General features: G+C 35.8%; 1 protein-coding gene and 1 long non-coding RNA gene across 2 annotated transcripts in view; one reads left to right on the top strand and one right to left on the bottom strand.

The window, feature by feature from the left end:
* Positions 1-22,481, bottom strand: part of EML4 (EMAP like 4) — a 209,929-nt gene that overhangs the window by 77,200 nt on the left and 110,248 nt on the right. Inside the window, exon 2 of the mRNA XM_077134081.1 lies at positions 19,564-19,746. Within this exon, the coding sequence (XP_076990196.1) occupies positions 19,564-19,746 (183 nt within the window). The remainder of the gene's footprint in view (positions 1-19,563; positions 19,747-22,481) is intronic.
* Positions 2,199-22,481, top strand: part of LOC143660740 (uncharacterized) — a 79,609-nt gene continuing 59,326 nt past the window's right edge. The window contains exons 1-3 of the long non-coding RNA XR_013164222.1: positions 2,199-2,409; positions 11,475-11,510; positions 18,650-18,767. This is a non-coding gene — a long non-coding RNA (uncharacterized LOC143660740). The remainder of the gene's footprint in view (positions 2,410-11,474; positions 11,511-18,649; positions 18,768-22,481) is intronic.

Genomic DNA, 22,481 nt, shown 5'->3' with positions numbered 1-22,481 from the left:
CATTTAGTTCAGGTGCAAACCATTTAACATGAGAACAAATTCCTGACCATCAAAGAGGGCAAGCATAAAAAGACATTCTAAGAGTGGAAAGAAAGAATAGATGGTAGATGAAGGTTCACACAGAAGCAGGCAGAATACCAAGCAGCCTTAGTATTCTAAAAGCAAAACTAGTCTTCAAGAAAGGTGGAAAGGTGGGTTAGGATCAGATAATGAACACCAATTACTTGCAATGTAAATTCCATCTAATTTACCCTATCATTCAAGTTATAATCCAGTTATATATTCTACCCCCCCATTATATCCCCAAATCCTGTGGTTCTTCTTCCTCTGTTTCTCTGAATCTAGCCCCATCTTTCTGTCCTGCACTGCCATGGTTTACCTAAATCCTGAGCTCTTGCCCTGACCTTGCTAAACTATTCTGTCAGATTTATCTTTCTGGGACACAGACCTGATCATGCTCGCTTTCTCCAGGTAAAGCCTTTGATGGAAGCAGGGAAAATGGTAACCTATACTATACTAACATGGTAAAATTTAGGGTCACCTTTTCTTTTTAAATTTTCTTCAATGTCATATAATTTGAGTAATATTAAAATTCTCATTATATAAAGATTAACTGGCAGGGGGGGTGGTACAAGGGTAGCTCAGTGGTAGAATTCTTGCCTGCCATGCGGGAGACCCGGGTTCAATTCCTGGTCCAGGCACATCTCCAAAAACAAACAAACAAATAAAAAGTCAACAAATGGTGCTGCTATAATGGGGACACTCACATAGAAAAATAATGAAATGTGCTCCACCATATAGCACACCAAAACAAAAACCAAAAAACTCAGGCTTACAAATATATACTCAGAACAACTTCTTGATCCTGATACCACCCCACCTGCCCAATACCCATTTCTAGTACAGTGCTTGAGAAAATGTCAGCAGTTGTTATTTTCCCATCCCCACCTAAATTTTCTGCAATCTGGCTATTAGCTAACAACTTCATGGATAGAAACTGTTCTTGTAAAGATCACCAAAAACTTCCCTGTCACTAAATTGAATGGGTACTTTTCAGTCCTTGCTTACTTTTCTTCACCATCTAATAACTGCTGGTCACTCCCAACCTGAAAATTTCCCCTTAGTTTCTATGACACCAACCTTGCTTGAATTTCTTTTCAATTCTATTTCTTCTCTCATTTGCTGAATCTTCTTTTCTTGTCAAGCTTTTATATCTTGGCTTTTCAGATCCCTTGCCACCTAATACCCTTCTCATTATGCCTATATTTAATGGCTATTGGACAATTTCCCCACCCACGAACATTAAGTACCCCTTCCCAACTAAGCTGGTTTGAAGCTATCATATACCCCAGAAAAGCCACATCCTTTAATCCTCATTCAATATTGCCGGGTGGAATCTTCTGTTGTTGTTGTTGTTGTTGCTTATAAATTTTTTTATTAATTTTTAAATTAAAAAAAATTACAAGAAAGAAACACAAACATTCTTAACATATGATCATTCCGTTCTACATACATAATCAGTAATTCACATCATCACATAGTTGCACATTCATCATCATGATCATTTCTTAGAACATTTGCATCAATTCAGAAAAAGAAATAAAAGACAACAGAAAAATAAAACAAAAACAGAAAAAAAAAATTTACACACCATACTCCTTATCCCTCCCTTTCATTGATCACTAGCATTTCAAACTAAATTTATTTTCATTTGTTCCCCCTATTATTTATTTTTATTCCATATGTTCTACTCGTCTGTTGACAAGGTAGATAAAAGGAGCATGAGACACAAGGTTTTCACAATCACACAGTCACACTGTGAAAGCTATTTCATTATACAATCATCTTCAAGAAACATGGCTACTGGAACACAGCTCTACATTTTCAGGCAGTTCCCTCCAGCCTCTCCATTACATCTTGGTTAATAAGGTGATATCTACTTAATAAGTAAGAATTACCTCCAGAATAACCTCTCGACTCTGTTTGGAATCTCTCAGCCATTGACACTTGGTCTCATTTCACTCTTCCCCCTTTTGGTCAAGAAGGTTTTCTCAATCCCTTGATGCTGAGTCTCAGCTCATTCTAGGATTTCTATCCCAGCTGCCAGGGAGGTCCACATGCTGGGTGGAATCTTTTTGATTGTTTCCATGGAGATATGACCCACCCAACTGTGGGTGGTAACTTTTGATGAGATGGTTTCCATGGAGATGTGTCTCCACCCATTCAAGGTAGGGTTGCTTAATGTAGCCCTTTAACAGGAAACCATTTTGGAAAAAGCTCTTAGAGCCATGAGAGTCACCAGAACCTACAGAGCCAACAGAATAGACAGAGTCCTGGGAAAGCCATCTCGCCATGTGCCTTTCCAGCTGAGAGAGAAACCCTGAACATCATCAGTCTTCTTAAACCAAGGTATCTTTCGCTGGTGCCTTAGATTGGACATTTTCACAGCCTTAGAACTGTAAAGTTGCAACTTAATAAATTCCCCTTTTTTTTAAAGCTGTTCCATTTCAGGTATACAGTATTCCATAGTTTTATTAACTAAAACACCAACCAAACAAAATAATTACAAACTACTACTCTATGATCTACCTTATCATGGTGAAGAGCATCACTGCCCAAATCACTATGTAAACCAGAAACTAGGAGTCAGCTTTTATTTCTCCATTTCCTTACTGCCAACATTCAATGGGTAACCAAGGATTTTGCTGCTTCCTTAATAACTCTATTTTTGCTTTGCTTTTCCCCCAGTTTTGAGATATAATATACAATAAACTGTACAATTTATTAATTTCAAGTATATAATTTATTAAGTTTTGACATAAGTATACACCCTTGAAAACAATCACTACAATCAATAAAGTGAACATATCCATCTTTCCCAAAGGTTCCTCGTGTCGCTTTGTAATCCATCCCTCCCTCTCTCATTTTTGTTCCAAGGCAACCATTAATCTACTTTCTGTCATTATAGATTGGTATGCATTTTCTAGAATTTTATATAAACAGAATCATATGGTATATATCTTTTTTGACTTTTTCACTCGGCATGATTTTCTGTTTCATTCAAGTTAATAAGTTGATCAATAGATCATTCCTTTTTTTTAAAATTTTTAAACATTTTTTTCAGTTGTGAAAAATAACATATATCCAAAAAAGCAATTTTAACAAGTAGTTACACAACAGATTTTAAAGTTTGGTATGGAAAATTTGGTAAGAAAAACATTTTTTCTTCTAGCTGCTCCAAGACACTGAAGAACAAAAGAAATATCAATATATTGTACTCATTTGTTAAATCCTATCTTCTCTAATATACACTTGCTTCTCTCTTTTTTGTGTGTGTGTGAAAAATAAAGTATATACAAAAAAGCAATAAATTTGCCACAATTAGTTGTAGAACAGATTTCAGAATTTGGTATGAGTCATAATTCTACAATTTCAGGTTTTTATTTCTAGCTGCTCTAAGGTACAGGAGACTAAAAGAAATATTAATATGCTGATTCAGTACTCATATTCATTTGTTAATTACCAGACCTTCTCTGTATAACTCCATCATCACCTCTGATCTTTCTCTCACTCTTTAGGGGTTATTTGGGCTATGCTCATTCTAACTTTCTCATGTTGGAAGGGGCTATTGATAATATGGGATATTAGGATGGAACTAGTTGATGTCCTAAAAGGCTGGCCCCTCTACATTTCAGGACTTATCTAGTTCACAAACCATCAGAAGTTGCAAGTTTCTAGAAAGCTACCCAGTGTATGAAACCTTTGTCGAGTCTAATATAATGCCCTAGGTATTCTTTAGAATTAACAGGAATGATTTTGGTTGGAGTTTGGCAAGTTATGACCATAGCAAGGTTTACATGAAACTTGCGTAAGAGTGACCTCCAGAGTAGCCTCTCCACTCTATTTGAACTCTCTCAGCCACTGATACCTTATTTGCTATACTTCTTTTCCCCCTTTTGGTCAGGATGGCATTGTTATAGATCATTCCTTTTTATAGCTGAATGTTACTGCATTATATGGATATACAATGTCTTTGCCCAGTTACCAGATGCTGGACATTTGGGTTGTGTCCAGTTTTAGACTATTACAAATAAAGCTCTATGAACATAAGCATGCAAGTCTTTGTGTGAACATATACTTTTATTTCTCTAGAGTAATTACCTGAGTTGTAATGGTAGGTGAATGTTTAACTTTTAAAGAAACTGCCAAATTGTATTTCAAAGTGGTGTATTATTTTACATTCCCATCAGCTATATATGAGTTCTAGTTGCTCAACAACCTTGCAAATACTTGGTATGGCCAGTCTTTTTAATTTTAGCCATTTTGGTGAGCAGGCAGTGGCATTTCATTGAGATTTTAATTTGCATTTCCTGAATGATTAATGATGCTAAACATCTTTTTAAGTGATTGTTTGCCATCCAAATATCTTTTCTGGTAAAGTGTTCAAATCTTTTGTCCATTTTTTTTTTCATGGGATGGCTCTTATTATTGAGTGGTAAAAGTTCTTTATATATTCTAGATAAACATCCTTTGACAAATACATGTTTTACAAATATTTTCTCCTATACTATAGCTTGTCTTTTTATTTTCAAAACAGTCTGTGGAAGATCAGAAGTCTTTAATGCTGATGAGGTCCAGTTAACTGATTTTTCTTTTATAGTTTGTGCTAAGAAATCTTACAAAACCTAAGGTCACTAAGATTTTCTCCTATGTTTTCTTTCTTTCTTTTTTTTTCAATGGGCAGGCACCAGGATCTCCTATGTTTTCTAACAGAAGTTTTATAGTTTTTAGCCCTTACAGTGAGGTCTACAGTGCACTCTGAGTTCATTTTTATTGACATTATGAGATAAAAGTTGAGGTTCTTTCTCTCCTCTTTAGGATACTGCTTTAATAACTCTTGAATTAAATACTTTCTTTCTATCCTTTCCTGCACCCAAGCTTTGCTCTTGCTCTCCTGCTCGAAATGTCCTTCACTGGGATGGTTCATCTTTTTAAATTTTAGTTCAATAACCCTTCCTTAAAGAAGACTTTTATGATCACCTTATCTAAAGTGATTTTCCTGGTTTACTCTTTCACTACTTTCCTTTATTTTCTTCACAGTCCTTACCACCATTTACACTTTTATTTAACTCCAAGAGGATATATATTTTTGCTTGTTTTGTGGGTACTGTATGTATCTCCATGATAAGCAGTGTGCCTGGCACAAAGAAATCACTTAATATTTGAATTACTAACTAAATGTCTGCGCCTTCACTGTTACTACCTCAAATTCCTCTTCTGGATTATGTTTCAATAATCTCTATTCTCCTTTCTTGCAATTTTGCCCTACTTTCAGGCATTCTCTACACTCTTCCAGCATGTACTTTCTAAAACATGCTGAATAACTTTTAATTTGATATACCATCACTTGTAATATGCACTGTTATTTTGAGTACCACTAGAAAGAAAACAGTGTTGCCTATTCAAACTGTAAGAGACCATCAATCAGAAGATGCATCACAATTTCAGAGAAGTTAAAATGCAAAAACCATAGTCACCTTAGAATCAATGAATTATTGTAAATCACTCCTCTGCTTAAAATCCTATAATGTCTCTCCATTACCTTCAGGACAAAAACTAAATTCCTTAGCAAGGTATACAAAACCTTTCATGATGAACCCTACTTACCAGTCTAAACTCATTTCTTGATACTCCCAATCTCATACCTTGTGCTTCAGTTTATTCAGAATTTTTAAACTAAATACTCTAATTCTTTGTGCTTCTGCACCTAAATGGTCCTTCCCCCAACATACACTAGTCACCCTTGCTTGCCTAAGCTAACATGTATTCAACATCCAACCACCCATCAAAATATCTACTCAGGGCCTATTATGATTCTAGCCTTGCATTTACAAAAATGTATAAGGCAGCCCCTGACAACAAGTGGTTCAAAAGCTGACAGGAATAAAAAAACACCCATTGGCAATGAAAACAAATAAAAGCACAGTAACAATGACCTGAACAGAGTATCACCGAGTACAAAGAAAGGACACATAATTCTGTTAAGATGATTAGGGCATAGAGTTCAAAAAGCACTTCCTTGAAGGAATGAAGAACAAAGTCTTAAAGGATGAGTAAGAAATAATCTGCTGAAAGGGAGGTGATAAGATACTTGGATCTTAATCCAAACTGGCACTTTTGTAAAGGAACGAAAGTGTGTGTATGGCGGCACAGGTGGGGGTTTAGGGAGTATGTGTGGGTGTGGACAAGGAGCTCTTTTATGTGGCCAGAATGTAGTATAAGAGAGGGCAGAGTCCGTAGGGGAATGGTAAATAGGAGTTAGATCATGGAGACTATCTACAGAGGGTAGAGAACCACTAAAGGATTTCAAGCTGAAAAGGGACATGGTTCGATCTACATTTTAGAGAAAACCCTCCAGTGGCTATGTGAAGAGAAGATTTCAGGGCAGTAACAGAAGATGATAGGGACCTGAAACAAGAGCTGGGTAGAATGAATGAAAAGAAGGAGGTGGTTTTAAGTACTATTTAAGGACTTAAAAAGATGAGTTCACTTTTGGGACATGTCATGTTTATGAATTCTGAGGGACACACAGATGAACAGTCTAGCAAGGAGACAGGTAATTCTGAAATGCAGAAGTTAAGAATATAGGTAACAATTTGGGAAGTAGCATCAATATGTGGCTATAAAAACCATGACAGTAGATAAGTGCTCATATCACATTCTATAAGAAATCTTCAACCCTAGTGTCACTTAGGCATTTATCCTAAGTGCATCTTAAATTTACCTTTTTTTATACCAATTATCATATACTTTTGTAGTTTTTTACTTATTTGTCTTCTTAATTTACCTGATGTTCTTTGGGAGCAGAGACAGTGTCTTATTTCTGTAATTTTAGCACCTACAACAGTACTTAGTACAAAGAAATGATGAAGGAAACAGACAACTGTCAATGCAGTAAGTGGTACAGAGTAATATTATCAAGTGCTTGCCATATGCTAAGCACTGTCTTAAGTATTTTACAACTATTATCTCCTTTATTCTTCACCACAACCCTAAAAGGGATTTACTATTATTCCGGTTTTACTGATGAAGAAACTGAAGCCAAGAGAGAGTAAGTAATGTGCAAGGTTATTCTGCAATAGGTGGTGAAATTGTGATTTGAATCTAGGCCGAAGGAGTGGTAAGAAAATAGAAAAAAGGGAAAATTCTGCCTGGTAGACTACCGTTTTGAGCTGTGCCAGGATAATACATTGAATTCATCAGAAGGAGTAGGCGGAAAAAAAGAAGATGGAAGATATATATTGCCGATGAAGAACAACATTAAATCATGAGAGTCCCCAGATACTTACATTAAAAAAAAACTGAAAATAAAACAAAAGAAGATTTTCATGGTCACTTTGAATCCTACAGTTTAATTTGTGGTTAACTCTTAGTACTGGGAATCCTTGATATCTGGATAAAAGAGTAAATGATCTCCCAAGGTGTAGAGGGAATGAGTTAAGTAAAGCAGAAGCAGGAAACAAAAAGCAGCTAAGAATGAATGTTTTTTTTAAAGCTCAGAAGTCTAAAATGTAGTCTTTAAAATTTAGAATATTAAGAGCTTAACAGGGAAGAAAGAACGTGGAAATGATTACCGCAATTACAAAAAATTATGACTGGAATGCATCATTAGCCACATATGTAGGTAGGGCTGCCATACTTCAGGGCTTGGGTATTACAAATCCTGAGCCATAAATTGCTCAAAGACTAGCCTATGGGATTGAAAGCAACAGTGACCTCCAGAGGCCAAAGATACAAAAGTAATTCTCTTTTTGTGCAGCAACCAGGATGAAATGAGAGAACTTTAGGCTAAAAATCTACAAACCAGGAAGATACTACATTAGTTTTATTAACAATGGAAACCATCATAATGCTAGGACTGGGGGACTAGTGAGAATTTTTATTCTTTATCTCACTTTATCATGAAATGAAAATACTAACTTATGTTCCCTGATGACCAACCCAAGCAGATGGCCTTTCTGATACCTTAGCTTCAGAGTTTCTAAGTACTAATGAATCTTACTGTACTTTAGACTCACAAAGTAATCACTAGGAACTGTTTCATATTCAAAAGCTCAAAATCTGAAATCCTTTTTACTTCTACATCCATTATATCTTTATTCTTGAATCTATCTCAATCCCTCCTTCTAAGAAAAATTTTAAATACCTTAACTAAAAAGGTGATGTTTATATAAGAATAACTTCCAGGACAACCTCTCTACTCTGTAATCTCTCAGCTACTGACACTTAATTTTGTTTGATTTCTCTCTTTCCCCTTTTGGTCGAGAAGGTTTTCTCAATCCCTTGATGCTAAGTCCCATCTCATTCTAGATTCTGTCCCATGTTCCTAGGAAGGTTTACACCCCTGGGAGTCATGCTAGGAGGTAATTTCTGAGGCCTTTAAGGATGGGCAAAATTTTGACTGGAAGAAGGGTAAAGAGTAAAGATGGTCCATATAGGAAGAACTCAGGCTGATACACCATGGCTTCAACTACATACCTCTTCCACTCTCCACATTTTCAATGTTACTTTTCTAAATATCTGTAGATAATTTTGCTTCATTCTTTCAGAAGACTGAAAGAAGCCTGCATGAACTTGATCAAATTTCATCTTTTCTAGGGGAAGAGAGAAATGAGACAAAATAAAGTCTCAGTGGCTGAGAGATTTCAAACGGGTTGAAAGGTTATCTTAGAAGTCATTCTTACAGACTATATATATGTCCCTTTTTAGTTTATGGTGTATTGAAATGGCTAGAGGGAGTACCTGAAACCAGTGAACTGCGTACCAGTAGCCCTAATTCTTAAAGAAGGTTGTATAACTATATAGCTTTTACAGTATGCCTGTGTGATTATGAAAACCTTGTGTCTAATGCTCCTTTTAACCAGGGTATGGACAGATGAGTTTAAAAAAAAAAAAAAGGATAAAAAAATAAATAAGGGGGAGAGACAACAGTTAGAGGGAGGTTTGGATTTTCCATTTGGGGAGGGTGTGTTCATTGACTATCTTTCTTTTGGGAACAATGAAATGATCAAAAATTCAGAGTGCTGATGAACTGCTGACTTTGGACATATTATACATGAGTTCCAGGAGATGGAGGTGGCTGAACGATGCATTGACTATGAAGTAGATTGGAGAACAATAGTGTATATATATATATATATATATATATATATATATATATATATATATATATATATATATGCTCAAACACTGTGCCGCTACAAAAAGGAACAAAGCTGTGAGGCATGCCATAATGTGAATGAACCTGTGGGACATTTGGTGACGCAAAATCAGCCAGAAACAAAAGAGCAAATATATGATCTTATAGAAAATACTTATAAGAAAACTGGGGCCTAGATTGTAAGCTCTTATAGCAGTCACATTTAGTTCAGGGCAGTAACTGTTATTTCTGGATTTAGAGGGGCTGTTTTATAGATGCATAACCTGGTATTTAGAGATAAGACTGAAGCTGACCAGGTTGGGATTAAGGTAATTCAGAATACAGGAGTAAGGAAGACATTGTTTGTATTTTAGAACTTCACCTACTCTTAGAGACAAAAAGAAGTAAGGTTTATTTTGGGTCCAGAACCTAAGTTTTCTGTAGCACAAACTGAACTCAACCTGTCTGAATTGATGATTTAAACATAGGGAGCCCAGAATAAGAATGAAAGCCTTTAATCCTATATAGCTTAATGTAATGCCTGGATACACCCCAGAGTATATTAAGCAGATAATGAAAAAAGTATTGGCAAAATCCCTTGAGGGATGGGGGAAAAAATATGGAACTATTAAACTTTACCATTGGGGAAACCTGTGGTATTACTGTGTCAAACATTAAAGACACCCAAATCAATAGGCCAAGCCCTTGATCTTGAGGCTTGCTCTTGTGAAGCTTATGCATGCAGCAGAGAAGCTTAGCCTACCAATAGCTATGCCTACGAGTCACCTCCAGAGGACCTCTTTTGTTGCTCAGACATGGCCTTTCTCTCTTCATTATTATATCCAATCCAGGATCATGTATTGCATTGAATTATTCTTTTCTCCTCAGCTGCTTTCTTTTTTTAATTGTGGGAACATAAATATAACATAAACTTTCCCATCTCAACCTTGCCCAAACGTACAATTCAATGGGATTAATCACATTCACAATGTTGTGCTAACCTCACCACCTTCCATTAGCAGAACTCGCCTAATACTGAGTCTCAGGGAATAGGGATGCCCAAGAAGAGGGAGAGAAATGGGGAATAGCTGGTTGGTGGAGGAGTCAGAAAACATACAACACTTATCAATTAAGTTTGCCAACTTATATGGGCGCAGTTCATAGTGCCTCAAAACAATTATGATAGAAAATTTAAAGATCATATACCATCCATAACAGATATAATAATAATTTAAAAGTTTGAAATATTGTGAGAATTACCAAAATGTGACACAGAGACATCAAAGTGAGCATGTGCTGCTGGAAAAATGGTGCCAATAGACTTGCTCAACACAGGGTTGCCACAAACCTTCAGTTTGTAAAGCAACCAATGTCTGCAAAGCACAATAAAATGAAGTGTAAAACGAGGTATGCCTATTGGTTTCCAACTGTTTTGTACCATTCTACAGGTGGTCTTTCCTTCTTTTCTTAATAACGCCTTTAGATGCACAAAAGTTTCTAATTTTGATGAAGTTCATTTTTTTTTCTTTTGATGCTTGTGCTTTTGGTGTAAAGTCTAAGAATCCATCATCTAATATAAGGTCCTGAAGATATTTTCCTGTTTTCGCCTAAGAATTACAGTGTTTTAGCTCTTATGTGGTCCTTGTTCCATTCTGAGTTAATTTCCATATATCATGTGAGAGAGATTCTTTTGAGTGTGGATACCCAATTTTCCCAGCACCATTTGTTAACAAGATTGTTCTTTCCCCATTGAAAAGATTTAATTCCCTTTTCAAAAATCAGTTAGCTGTAAATGTGCGCGTTTATTTCTGTGTCCTCAATTTCATTCCATTGTGCTTTATGTTTGTCCTTGTGATAATATCATATTGTTTTGATTTTTGTAGCTTTTTAATGTTTCAAATTGGGAAGTGCAAGTCCTCCAACTTGGTTCTTTTTCAAGACGTTTTGGCTATTCTGGATCCTTTATCCTTCCATATGAATTTGATGATTAGCTTTCCCATTTTTGAAAAGAAAGCTGTTGGAATTTCTGACTGAGATTGCGTTAAATCTGTAAATCACTTTGGCAGTATTGACAGCTTAATGACATTAAGTCTTTCAAACTAAGTACACAGAATATCTTTCCACTTATTTAGGTCTTCTTTAATTTCCTTCAGCAATAATTTACATCTTGGTTAAATTTATTACTAGTTTACTGTTTTAGTTGTTATTGCTGATCAGTAATATTTTAAAATTATATATACATATGTTTTTTCTCTTTTTTTCCCAACATGGGCAGGCACCAGGAATCAAACCCAGGTCTCTGGAACAGCAGGTGAGAGCTCTGCCTGTTAAGCCACCATGGCCCACCCTAAATTATATTTTGGGTAGAATTCAGCAAAGAAATATTTGACTCTCACAGAGAAATGGAACTTTGTAAATGATAAGTAATTACTACTTAGTCTAAAGCAATATCTATTCACATACTTCTATATACAAAACATAGAAGTCTTCAAGCTATTGTTAAAATAATGAGACATACTCCCATCTCCTACTGTAATTATGAGTCATTTTAGTCTAAGTTTCCCACCAAGAAAATTTCCCAACCTGATGAATGTATTTTACCCATCAATATTTACAGCAATACTATGATAATCCCTGCCTTCTCTCAAATGTTATTTGAGGTAACAGCCAAATAATACAGATCTGCACCTACATACCATCCCAGAGTCTACATAATTAGCAATGTCTCTTTTGGAGAACTGAGATCCTCCACATATAATTTTGCCTCCAGGTTCTCTCATTTCAGAAGTGACAGTTATGATGCTTGAGTCCTTTGGTTTACCAGCAGCTCCCTGGTCTGAATGACTGACTCTCACCTGCAGATGAATCTGACTCCTTTACTTTTTTTTTTTTTTTTTTTTTTTTTAAAGGAAAGACAGAGAGAAGGAAGGAAGGATAGAAGGAAGGAAGGAAGGAAGAAAGGGAAACATCTTTAAACATTTTCTTGTTTTATTGTATTCTGTTTCTCCGTTTTTGTTACATGGGCTGGGGCCGGGAATCGAACCGAGGTCCTCCGGCATAGCAGGCAAGCACTTTGCCCGCTGAGCCACCGCGGCCCGCCCTGACTCCTTTACTTTTATACCATTGTGCAGTGACAGCTTGTCTTCACATAATGTCACAAGGCTGTATTCTCAAATTGCATTCATTTGGTCACCCCCTAGAGATCCTAATGGGTTTCCCAGACACCAGCTGTGACATAATCTGTCTTCCTGGCAGTTAAACCTGCCAAAGTGTTCCCTGGGCCTTTCCTTTTGCTCCAAAATACAGGTAATTTTTTTTCTTTTGGCAGGAATTCAGTTGCAAATGGTGCATATATTATAAAAATATGCTGTCAAAAGGAAAGAATTCTCCAACAGAAGAGAAGGTGTATGAGAAATTCAATGATTGACCACCTTAAATACTATTGGGAAACCGCTCTCCCTTGGTTAAGATATCTGGCATGATACACTCAAGCAAAACTGGGGCTTGGCTTTTTTTTTTTTTTTTTTTTTTTTTTTTTTTTTTTTTTTAAAGGAAAGACAGAGAGAAGGAAGGAAGGATAGAAGGAAGGAAGGAAGGAAGAAAGGGAAACATCTCCAAACATTTTCTTGCTTTATTGTATTTTTGTTTTTCCGTTTTTGTTACATGGGCTGGGGCCGGGAATCGAACCGAGGTCCTCCGGCATAGCAGGCAAGCACTTTGCCCGCTGAGCCACCGCGGCCCGCCCTGGGGCTTGGCTTTTATTACTGCCTGCACACTGGAGAAGATAAAGTGTCAGAGAACTAAAATTACTGAAATGACTACTTAGGTATATTTCAGGTTTTCGTATTTACTGAATGGCAATACTACTATGAAGTGACAGTAGAATATCATTACGCCATTAGCACACAATCATTAATATTTAGTTTAACCATACCTGAAGCCAAGTTATAGCCTTCATATCACCACTATCTAACAAAATTAAGTAATAGTTATTTTCATAACAGGGACACTGACCTATCTGTTTAACCATAGTTGCATAAAAGAGTTCTACCCTATTCACCCATGGAAGTTTAGTCTTAGCTCTAAAGAAAAATCCTCCAGAAAAATGTAAATACATTTAAAAGATGGTTGTTTTAAAAATATATATTTTACAAAAAATTTCATTTATTTAAAAAATTCTTTGATTAAAATGTTAATTACAAATATTTATATCATTAATACAGTAATCCTGTTTAATATCATAACTGACACAATCTATTTAGGTTATAAAAATGACAACAGTGAAAAGTCCATTTTTTTCCAATCATTTTTGATACTATACTATAATGACTGAGTTGCTAGAAATACAATTACTGAAATTTTAAATGTATATTTCTCTTGATGCTTTAATATAAATATAGGAATAACATAATTGGACAAGCAGTTTTTCCATTACAGGAAAACATGGCAATTTAATTCTTAGCAATTAATTACAGTCATCTGTAAAATATATATTTTTCCAGATTATTGTATATAAGTAATCCCTATCAATCCACTTACAGACAGCAATGAAAGCCTGTGTCCAAGGTAACAAACTGACTCAAAGAATAATCACTAGTCAAACACCATTTCAGAATTTAACTGCATTAGCATATTTTTAGAACAGCTTTCTACATTAAGTTGTAAGTAGAATTTTAGAATCATTTGCAAAGGTACTTAATATCTAATTAATAATGTTATTAAAAAGAATTAAGGGCCAGTACTATATGGAAAGAAAAGATTTCAATGTAGCCCCTGTAGGTGGCTCCGTGGCTCTAGACCAGGGTAATTCTCCATTGAAGAGCCACTGGCAAAACTGATCCCATACTCAGTTCAGAGACAAAGGAAATATGAATAAGGACAACTAGAAAAACAATCCTGTGCAAAAAGGAAGTTTCTGGGTGGGCCACGGTGGCTCAGCAGGCAAGAATGCTTGCCTGCCATGCCCGAGGACCTGGGTTCGATTCCCAGAGCCTGCCCATGTAAAAAAAAAAGGAAGTTTCTGGGGAACAGAAACTACAGATATTTAATTATATTTGTATTTGACTATCATGACATTGAGGTAGGTAGGTGCTAACTACTGATGTGACATACAAAATATCAATCTACTGGCCAAATAAAAAGACAGTTTTAAAATTTCCCTTAAATATTTCAGAATTTTCTTAACAGAAATATCTCAGAGTAAATAAAATAAGAAGAGAAAACATTCTTTACATTTTTCTCAAATAACACAAGATTATAATGTACTATTATTTTATATAATTGCAAAAACTAATGCTTTTTTACTTAAACTTGTAAAAATGTTGTGGATAGATGCTGCCCCATTCAAGATGGCAGAGTGAGATGCTTCTGGGCTCCATTCTCCCACCAAACCCTGAACAAGCAGCAAGAACTAGCAAAAACATCTCTCTCAAACCTCGAGAAAAGAGTTAAAGGACTACAGTCACAGGGCAAGCGATGGATCAAGAAAGAAAGCTACTTAAAAATGGCAATATCATGGCACCCTATGTGGTGCCTCTCCTATCTCTCACCAGCTTGTCATGGAACCAGCCCACACTCCCAGTGCGGATCCCTGTCCCAGTTACAGACAGAGCAGAGCATACTCTTATACTGGAAGCATGTATGTCTAGTCCAATTTGTCTCGTGGTGGCCTGAGGGACTTGCTGTCCCAGAACTTGCCCTATGTGTAGAAGGAAGCTCACCGAGTTTTTCTAGAGAACACTGTGGGAGAACGGTCCAGTGAGATCTAAGGCAAGGCACTGCTGGCCATAGGATATTTAGTACAGTGCTTGAGATCCTGAGGAAATGGGTTGAAGAGGGGACACTCATACCCATGTAAACTGGGTAGAAATCCCAGGGCCACATGCACATGTCCAAGATAAGAAGCATGTGCAAAAACAGTCAGGGAGGCCCCTATGCTTTGGTCTTGAGCTATTCTCAAAAATCATTTATAGTTAAGCTCTGAAGGCAACCACTCACAAAGAACAATTTGCAAAGACTGAGGCAGATGTTTTCTTTTTCTCCTTATAGTCAAAATTTAATGTGCAGATAACACATTAAAATGTCAAAACATCCAGAGTGCAAAACATAACAAAATATACAAAATCAAAGCACATGCACACACACACACACACACACACACACACACACACACACAAACAAACAGAAAAACCCAGGAAGTCACAGCCCAAAGGAAAAGATTAAAGCATTATAAACCATCAGTGAGGGGGAGAAGATGTGGGACGTGCCAGACAAATATTTTTTTAAAAATGGTTTAAATGTGCTCAAAGAGCTAAACGAAAACACAGATAAAGCATTGAAGGGAATCAAGAAAATGAGAGATGAACACAGAGTATCAATACAGAGATGGAAATTATGAAATGAAACTAAACAGAGCTGAAGACCACAGTAATGGAAATGTACAATTCCTTAGATAGGATCAATAGCAGACTGGAGCTATCAGAACAAAGAATTGGTGAACTTAAAGACAAGACAACTGAAACCATCTGGTCTAAGAAGGAAGAAGGAATGAAAAAAAATAAACAGAGCCTGAGGAACCTGCAGGACACTGTCCAGTATGTCAACATACTCATTACGGGAGGTCCTGAAGGAGAAGGAAGAGGAAAAGGGATAGAGAATAGTCTAAGAAATACTAGCACAAAACTTCCTAAATTTAGTGAAAGACATGAATACACATGTACACATCCAAGACGCTCAACAAACACAAAAAAGAATAGACCCAAATAAGCCCATGCCTCAGTATATTATAATCAAACTATCAAATACCATAGATTGAGAATTCTGAAAGCCTCAAGATAGGAGTAACATGTCATGTACAAAGGAACCTCAATAAGATTAAGAGGCTATTTCTCAAGAGAAACCATGGAGATAGAAGGCAAGTGGGATGACATATTAAAAGTACTTAAAACAAAAAACTACCCAGCAAGAATTCTATACCTGGCAAAACTATCTTTCTAAAATGAGGGGGAGGTTAAGACATCACCAGATAAACAAAAGCTGAGGGATCTCATCACCACTAGACCGGCCCTACAAGATATGCTAAATAGAGTTCTGTAAGTTGAAGGAACAATGGATCAAAGCTGCATAAAGAAATAAAGATCTCAGTAAGGGTAACAACAGGCCTAGCTATAAAGGACAGTACTACTGTATTTTTAGTTCGCAACTCTATTTTTTATTTCCTGAAGAATCTAAAAGGTAAATGCATAAAACTAATGAGAAATCAGTGGTTTGGGACCCATAATGTATGAACATGTAATCTTTGACAAGAATACACAAAGGTGGGGGGATGAAGAGGTATAGGAAAATTGAAGTTAAGTTGATATCAAAGCAAATGAGATTGTTACAGATTTAGGATATTAAATTTAAGACCTACAGTAGCTACAAAGAAAATACTGGAGAATATGCAAGCTCACAGAAACTAAAAGTGGAGTACAAGTTGCCTGGGTCATAGACCTGGGGAAATGGGAGAGTTAATGCAAAATGGGTGTAGGGTTTCTGTTCAGTGAGGTGGAAAAACTTTAGTAATGGAAGATGGTAAGGGTATCACAACACAGTTGAACTAACCTCACTGAACGGTATGCTAACAAGTGGTTGTGAGGGCGGGTAAGAAGACAGGCAGACAGACAGAAAGAAAAGAAAAAACTAAAGATACAATGACAAGGCAATACATGATCCTGGATAGCATCTAACAAAGGAAGAAAGAAGGCTCAAAAGGACATCTTTGGGACCTATGAAAAAATTGGAATATAGACTGTTAGCTTTATATCAACGCTAAATTCCTTGAACTTGATAAGTGCCCTTAAGCAGATACATAAGTGAATATCTCTGTTTGTAAAAAATGTACATGTCAGTAGTAAGTATTCAAGGAGTATGATGAATACAACCTATATTCAAGTGTTCAGAAAGCGGACTGATAAACAGACAGGTGAAAGGATAGAGAGATATATAGATTAACGGATATAGAATGATACAGCAAATGTGACCCAGTGTTAAAATTTGTAGATCTGGGTTGGGCAGGGGGTAGGGGTGGCAGGGATATGTTGAGAATTCTCTGTATGGGGTTTGTATTATTTTCGTAACTGTCCTGTAAATCTGAAAGCATTTCAAAATAAGTTTAAAACTAAGAAAAAAATGTTACAGATAATAAAAAATGATAGTTTCTATTATAGGACTCAAAGTACACAGACTTAGAAGCTGAGAGTACATACGTCAATTATAGACAGGAAACTTTGCTTTCCTTCTCTCTACTAAGTTTACCTTCATGATAAAGCCCATTTTAGAATACTCTTAAAAATTTTGTTTATAATCCAATAATTTTTTTTCTGGCTTGATCTTGGAGGTCCTCAAAGTTGGTTCTCAAAAAAAAACAAAAATTACAATATAACATGATTGAAGTGGTTTCTATCAAGTCTTTCCCCAAACTCTAAAGTTCCTTATTCCCTTGTCATTCTGTTATATTAACCTTACTATTAATGGGAAACATCAATCCTACCTTATCTCTATCTTTCCACTATTAACATCTAGACATAGGGTGCTTTAGATGGGCAGGTATAAGAGTGGATATCACAAAGCCAAGCAAAATGATGCTCCCATACCCCAAAAAAAACATTCCCCACCTCAAGGTCACTTAGCATTTCTTTCATGTGTCTATCGTTTTCCACTTTCCACTCTTATAATTCCAAACATACACTTTCCCCCCCTCCTCCACCCCCACAGCTCCTGGCCTTACTCTCTTAAAAGGCATCACTGTCTCCCAAGGAGAAATGATGAGAATTAAAAGTTGCCTTATCAGTTATTCATCCCCTCCCCCATATCATCTTCTTCTTCCTCTCTGATGCCTTTTTGCCCACAACACATCATTGCTCAAATCTGTAACATCTTAAAAAATAAAAAGTAAAAATAAAAATGCCTTCAATTTAGCATTCTCCTCTAGCTACCACCATCTTCCACTCTCAGACAAGTTTATTGAAAGAGTGGCTATAACTCTATCAATATCACAATTCTTCTCAGTTGCTCTTCTCAAAGTATTGCAATTTGATTTGTAATCTTAACACTCTACTAGAATTGTTTTTGGAGAGGTTTTTCATGTTCCCATGAATGCCAAATCCAATGGTAACCTTTCAGTCTTTGTTTTATTTGACCTCTCTGCAATAGCTGGCAGCAAGAATCACTCTGCTATATGTTGAAATGTTGGTGCTTCCAATGGAACCACCCTGAGTCGTCTTCTCATTTAACATTCTCTTTCCATGGTTTCAACTGTCATCCATAAGCTGAACATTCTCAAATTTTTATTGCTAGTCAAAAATAGCATGACCTCTAGAGCTGTAATTCACCTGTCTATATGTATCTATCTCTATACCATATATACCTCAAACTCAACATTCTGAAACAAACTCTAATTTTTTTTTCCAGTTCTGCTCCTCATATTCTGGTCAACTGCAGTGCCTTCTACCTCACTAGAATCTGGGTATTATTTATGTAAGACTCCTTGCTAGGCTGATTATTCACACTGACTTGTTGCAGAGCATTGGTAAGTCAAAGAACCTCCTTACTTTTCCCCTTGTCAAAATGTGGATAATCAAACCTATCCCCATCTACTCTACCAAGAAATTAATCAGATATATGAAATAATGTGCTCAAATGCCAATGTAACATTAAAGAATTTAAAATTCTTTCTGGGTGGCTAGAAGAATGGAAAGACCATACTCACATCTGCTCCAAATTCAGAGCAATGAGGTCTTGGTGATTATTTCTCTCAATTTGTGAAAGTTCCCAATATTTGGACACTAAAATTCCCATTGTTCTGGGGCTAGCATTAAGTTCCAGAGTTTAAATTAAATTCTTCATGATTCTGCTGACTAATAACCACAAAGGATTTAGAATGAAGTTATTTTTACTACAATGATTTGATCATGTTTTTGAAACAACAGGTTGGTTAAATATATATACATACATACATATATAAATGAATGCCCAGCTACTATATTCAAGATACACAGAGAATATTCTGTCCTGTTTTCAGTAATTTTACTTTCTAGTTGGAAGATACCAAAGTCACATAAATAGTATGACACCAAAAGCCTATTAGTGTAAATCAGTGGTATTACACAAAAATTCCAAATTTAAAATAAAAAAGAATAAACTTTCAGAATTTCTTGGGTACAAAGAAAAAGGGAATGGAAAACAAACTATAATCACAAACAATCCAAAAGAAAAAAGAGGTTTATATTCCCAATTTTAATGTCACTGATAAACTATCCAAGCTTTACATCTTTCAAAGAAAATATTGCAAAAGGCAAAATTCTTCTAATTAAAAACACGGCTACCTTTACTTGGGACTGATTTTTTCACTGAGGCCACGTGATCTTCAGAGACTGCAAGACGCCTCAAAACATCAGCCAAAGCTGCCTTCAGCACAGTGATTTCATCTTCTTGTTGTTGAACTCGTAATTCAAGAGCTGAGAGGCGATCTTGAACATCAGAAGTACTTGTAGCAGAAATACTATCATCTATTAAAAATAAAGAAAATAGGGAAAATTTTTAAGGTAAATGGCTTGAGAAAGAATCTAATGACAAAATAAGCTATAACACTAAAAGTTTCAAAAATGAGAAAAATTTACTTTTATACAAATTAATTTCTATAAAGACTTTTCATAGCTATTTCAACTAAATTTAAAATAATGAAAGCTAACATATCTGATATATAATTAAAATGAAGAAAATTTTCCCCATGGTAAAAGTTTCCCTATTTTTATATTATCACTTTAGTTAAATAAGTTTTTTTCACTAAAATGTTCCCTAAATATAATATTTTGTATACATCTGTGAACTTGTAAGAGAACGTGCTACCCTTAATTATCACATCATTACCATACTTCTCTATGAAAATAAAAAAGGAGTACAAAGTCACTTCAGTTTTGCTTAATATATCAAATAAGAAACTCATTATCTTAAGCATTATTGATCAGAAACCTCTGCCTTCACTATTATACTCCCCAAAACCCCACAAAAGGCAATACTGCATTGTAAGTAAAGATTCTGCTATGCCTTCTCTTGCCCCATCATATCTATAAATAAAGGTATGGTTTCTATAAAGCATGTACCTAATATTTGCCTTTGGTATATAACAAGACATAATGTGCCCCCTATTTCTATTTAAATCAAGTTTTAGCTACAATTTACAAATTCCTTCCAAAGCTTTACAACTTTAGAGGACATTATTCGTTGGGTTGATCAGAATCCAAATTTACAGAAAGGTCAATTTCTAAGATCCAATGAGAATGGTTTGGATCATCCCCCCTAAGTGGGATATGACATCTAGGGGTGAATGTCTCCCCTGTGACATGGAAGATGACTCCCAGGGATGAGTCTGGCTCTGGCACCATGGGATCAACAATGCCATCCTGATCAAAAGGGGGAAAAGAAGTGTAACAAATAAGGTATTGGTGGCTGAGAGAGTTCAGAGTCAAGAGGTTACTCTGAAGGTTGGTCTTACGCAAGCTTCAGTTAGACACTGCTTCCTATCATAACTTGCCAAACCACAACCAAAACCATTCCAGCCGATCCTAAAGAATACCTAGGGCAATATATAAGATTTTACAAAGGTTCCATGCACTAGGGTAACTTTCCAGAAACCCACAACCTCCAGATGGGTCCCTGGATAAGCTAAGTCCTGAAACCTAGAGGGGCCAGCCTCTCTAGAACAGTTAGATCCATCTCCCTACCCTATATTATTGACAGCCCCTTCCAACATGAGGAAGTTCTCCTAAAGAATAGGAGAAAGATCAAAGGTGATGGTGGAGTTATACAGAGAAGGTAGGGTTTAACAAACAAGTATGATTGCTGAATCATTATAGTGATATTTTAGTCTCCAGTATCTTAGAGCAGCTAGAAGTAAAAACCCACAACTGTGGAATTGTAACCCATACCAAACTCCGAAAGCTGTTCTACAACTAATTGTTGCAATGTGCTTTGAGATTTATTACTTTTTTTGTATATATGTCATTTTTTACAAAAAAAGAAAAAAAGTCAATTGTGATTAAAAAAAGTGGTTTGGATCAGAGTGAGCTAGTTTAAACTGGGTCAGTTAAAATGGCACACATTGTGTGCCATTTTTCTCATGCTTAGATAAGATGTCGTGTATCTTCTTACATAGACAATTTAACTTGAGTTTAAGAAAAAAAAAAAAACCTCAGTATTTAAAAGCCAAAACTTTCACCATTATATTATAGAGCAGAAAGAAATATTCACACTAATATGATATATGCCTACAGACCTCTCAGCATTAGACATGTACTTTTAGAGGTATTTCAATGACAATATTTGAGAAGCACCGTGATGGAACGAAAGGCTGGGTTTTGTTTAGATTCTGTATGAAATAAATTTAGACCTATTTTAAATCAATTTAGATAGTGTATACTCTGATACTCTATCATACTCTATCCACTAGACTCTGTTGACTTCCCAAAGAATTAGGCAGCTTTTCTGCTTATAATACAAAGATATTTTATATGGGATTGTAATTTAAAGACATAACTCCTCTTTCATAAATTGAGAACAATTTAGAAAGGCATGGCCATATAGTTTATTGACAAAGTGAACTTTGCCTTGCAAACAATGGCTTGCACAAAGAGTATCTGTTAAGCTACATAATTAAGTGGAAGGAAGGTATTAGGGTAGCTGCTGGAATTGAATTTCTGATTTTAGTACCAACTTGTTAATAAACTTTTACCCTTCGCAAGTCACTTAACTTTTATGTACTTTGTGATTAAAAAAATGACTGAGGTTTTTATTTTGTGACTCCTGAACAGTAATATGAAAGGTAGTTCAGTTTTATAAAAGTCCTACCATGATCTGCTATACACTGTGACAGGACACAAAGGCAACTTTTCAAATGGCATATAAGCACAGCGTTAACTATTAATGCCCCATGTTTATATTTCAGCTTCCGTTTTTATTACCTCCTCCTTACACTATCTATATTTATGAGGAAAACAGCTTGCCCAAGGTCATCAGACTAGTTTTGATATCTGAGACTCAAATACAGGTCTCTCGACTCCCAATTTAAGTGCCCTTTACTCTATTTCATGCTGCACTCTAGCAATAATCACATGAAGACGGAATAAATATATCCTTTCACAGAGCCACTGAAGAGTTTAAATTGTTGAGTAATACAACCAGATTTTAGTTTTAAAAAGATTACTTTGGCTGTGTGAGAACAGATTGGAACAGGATAAGAATAACT

The sequence above is a fragment of the Tamandua tetradactyla genome, chromosome 17 (genome assembly GCF_023851605.1).
Source record: "Tamandua tetradactyla isolate mTamTet1 chromosome 17, mTamTet1.pri, whole genome shotgun sequence".
Classification (NCBI taxonomy): Eukaryota; Metazoa; Chordata; class Mammalia; order Pilosa; family Myrmecophagidae; genus Tamandua; species Tamandua tetradactyla.
The sequence above is the reverse complement of the archived record's forward strand: the minus strand, read 5'-3'. Positions and strand labels throughout refer to the sequence as shown.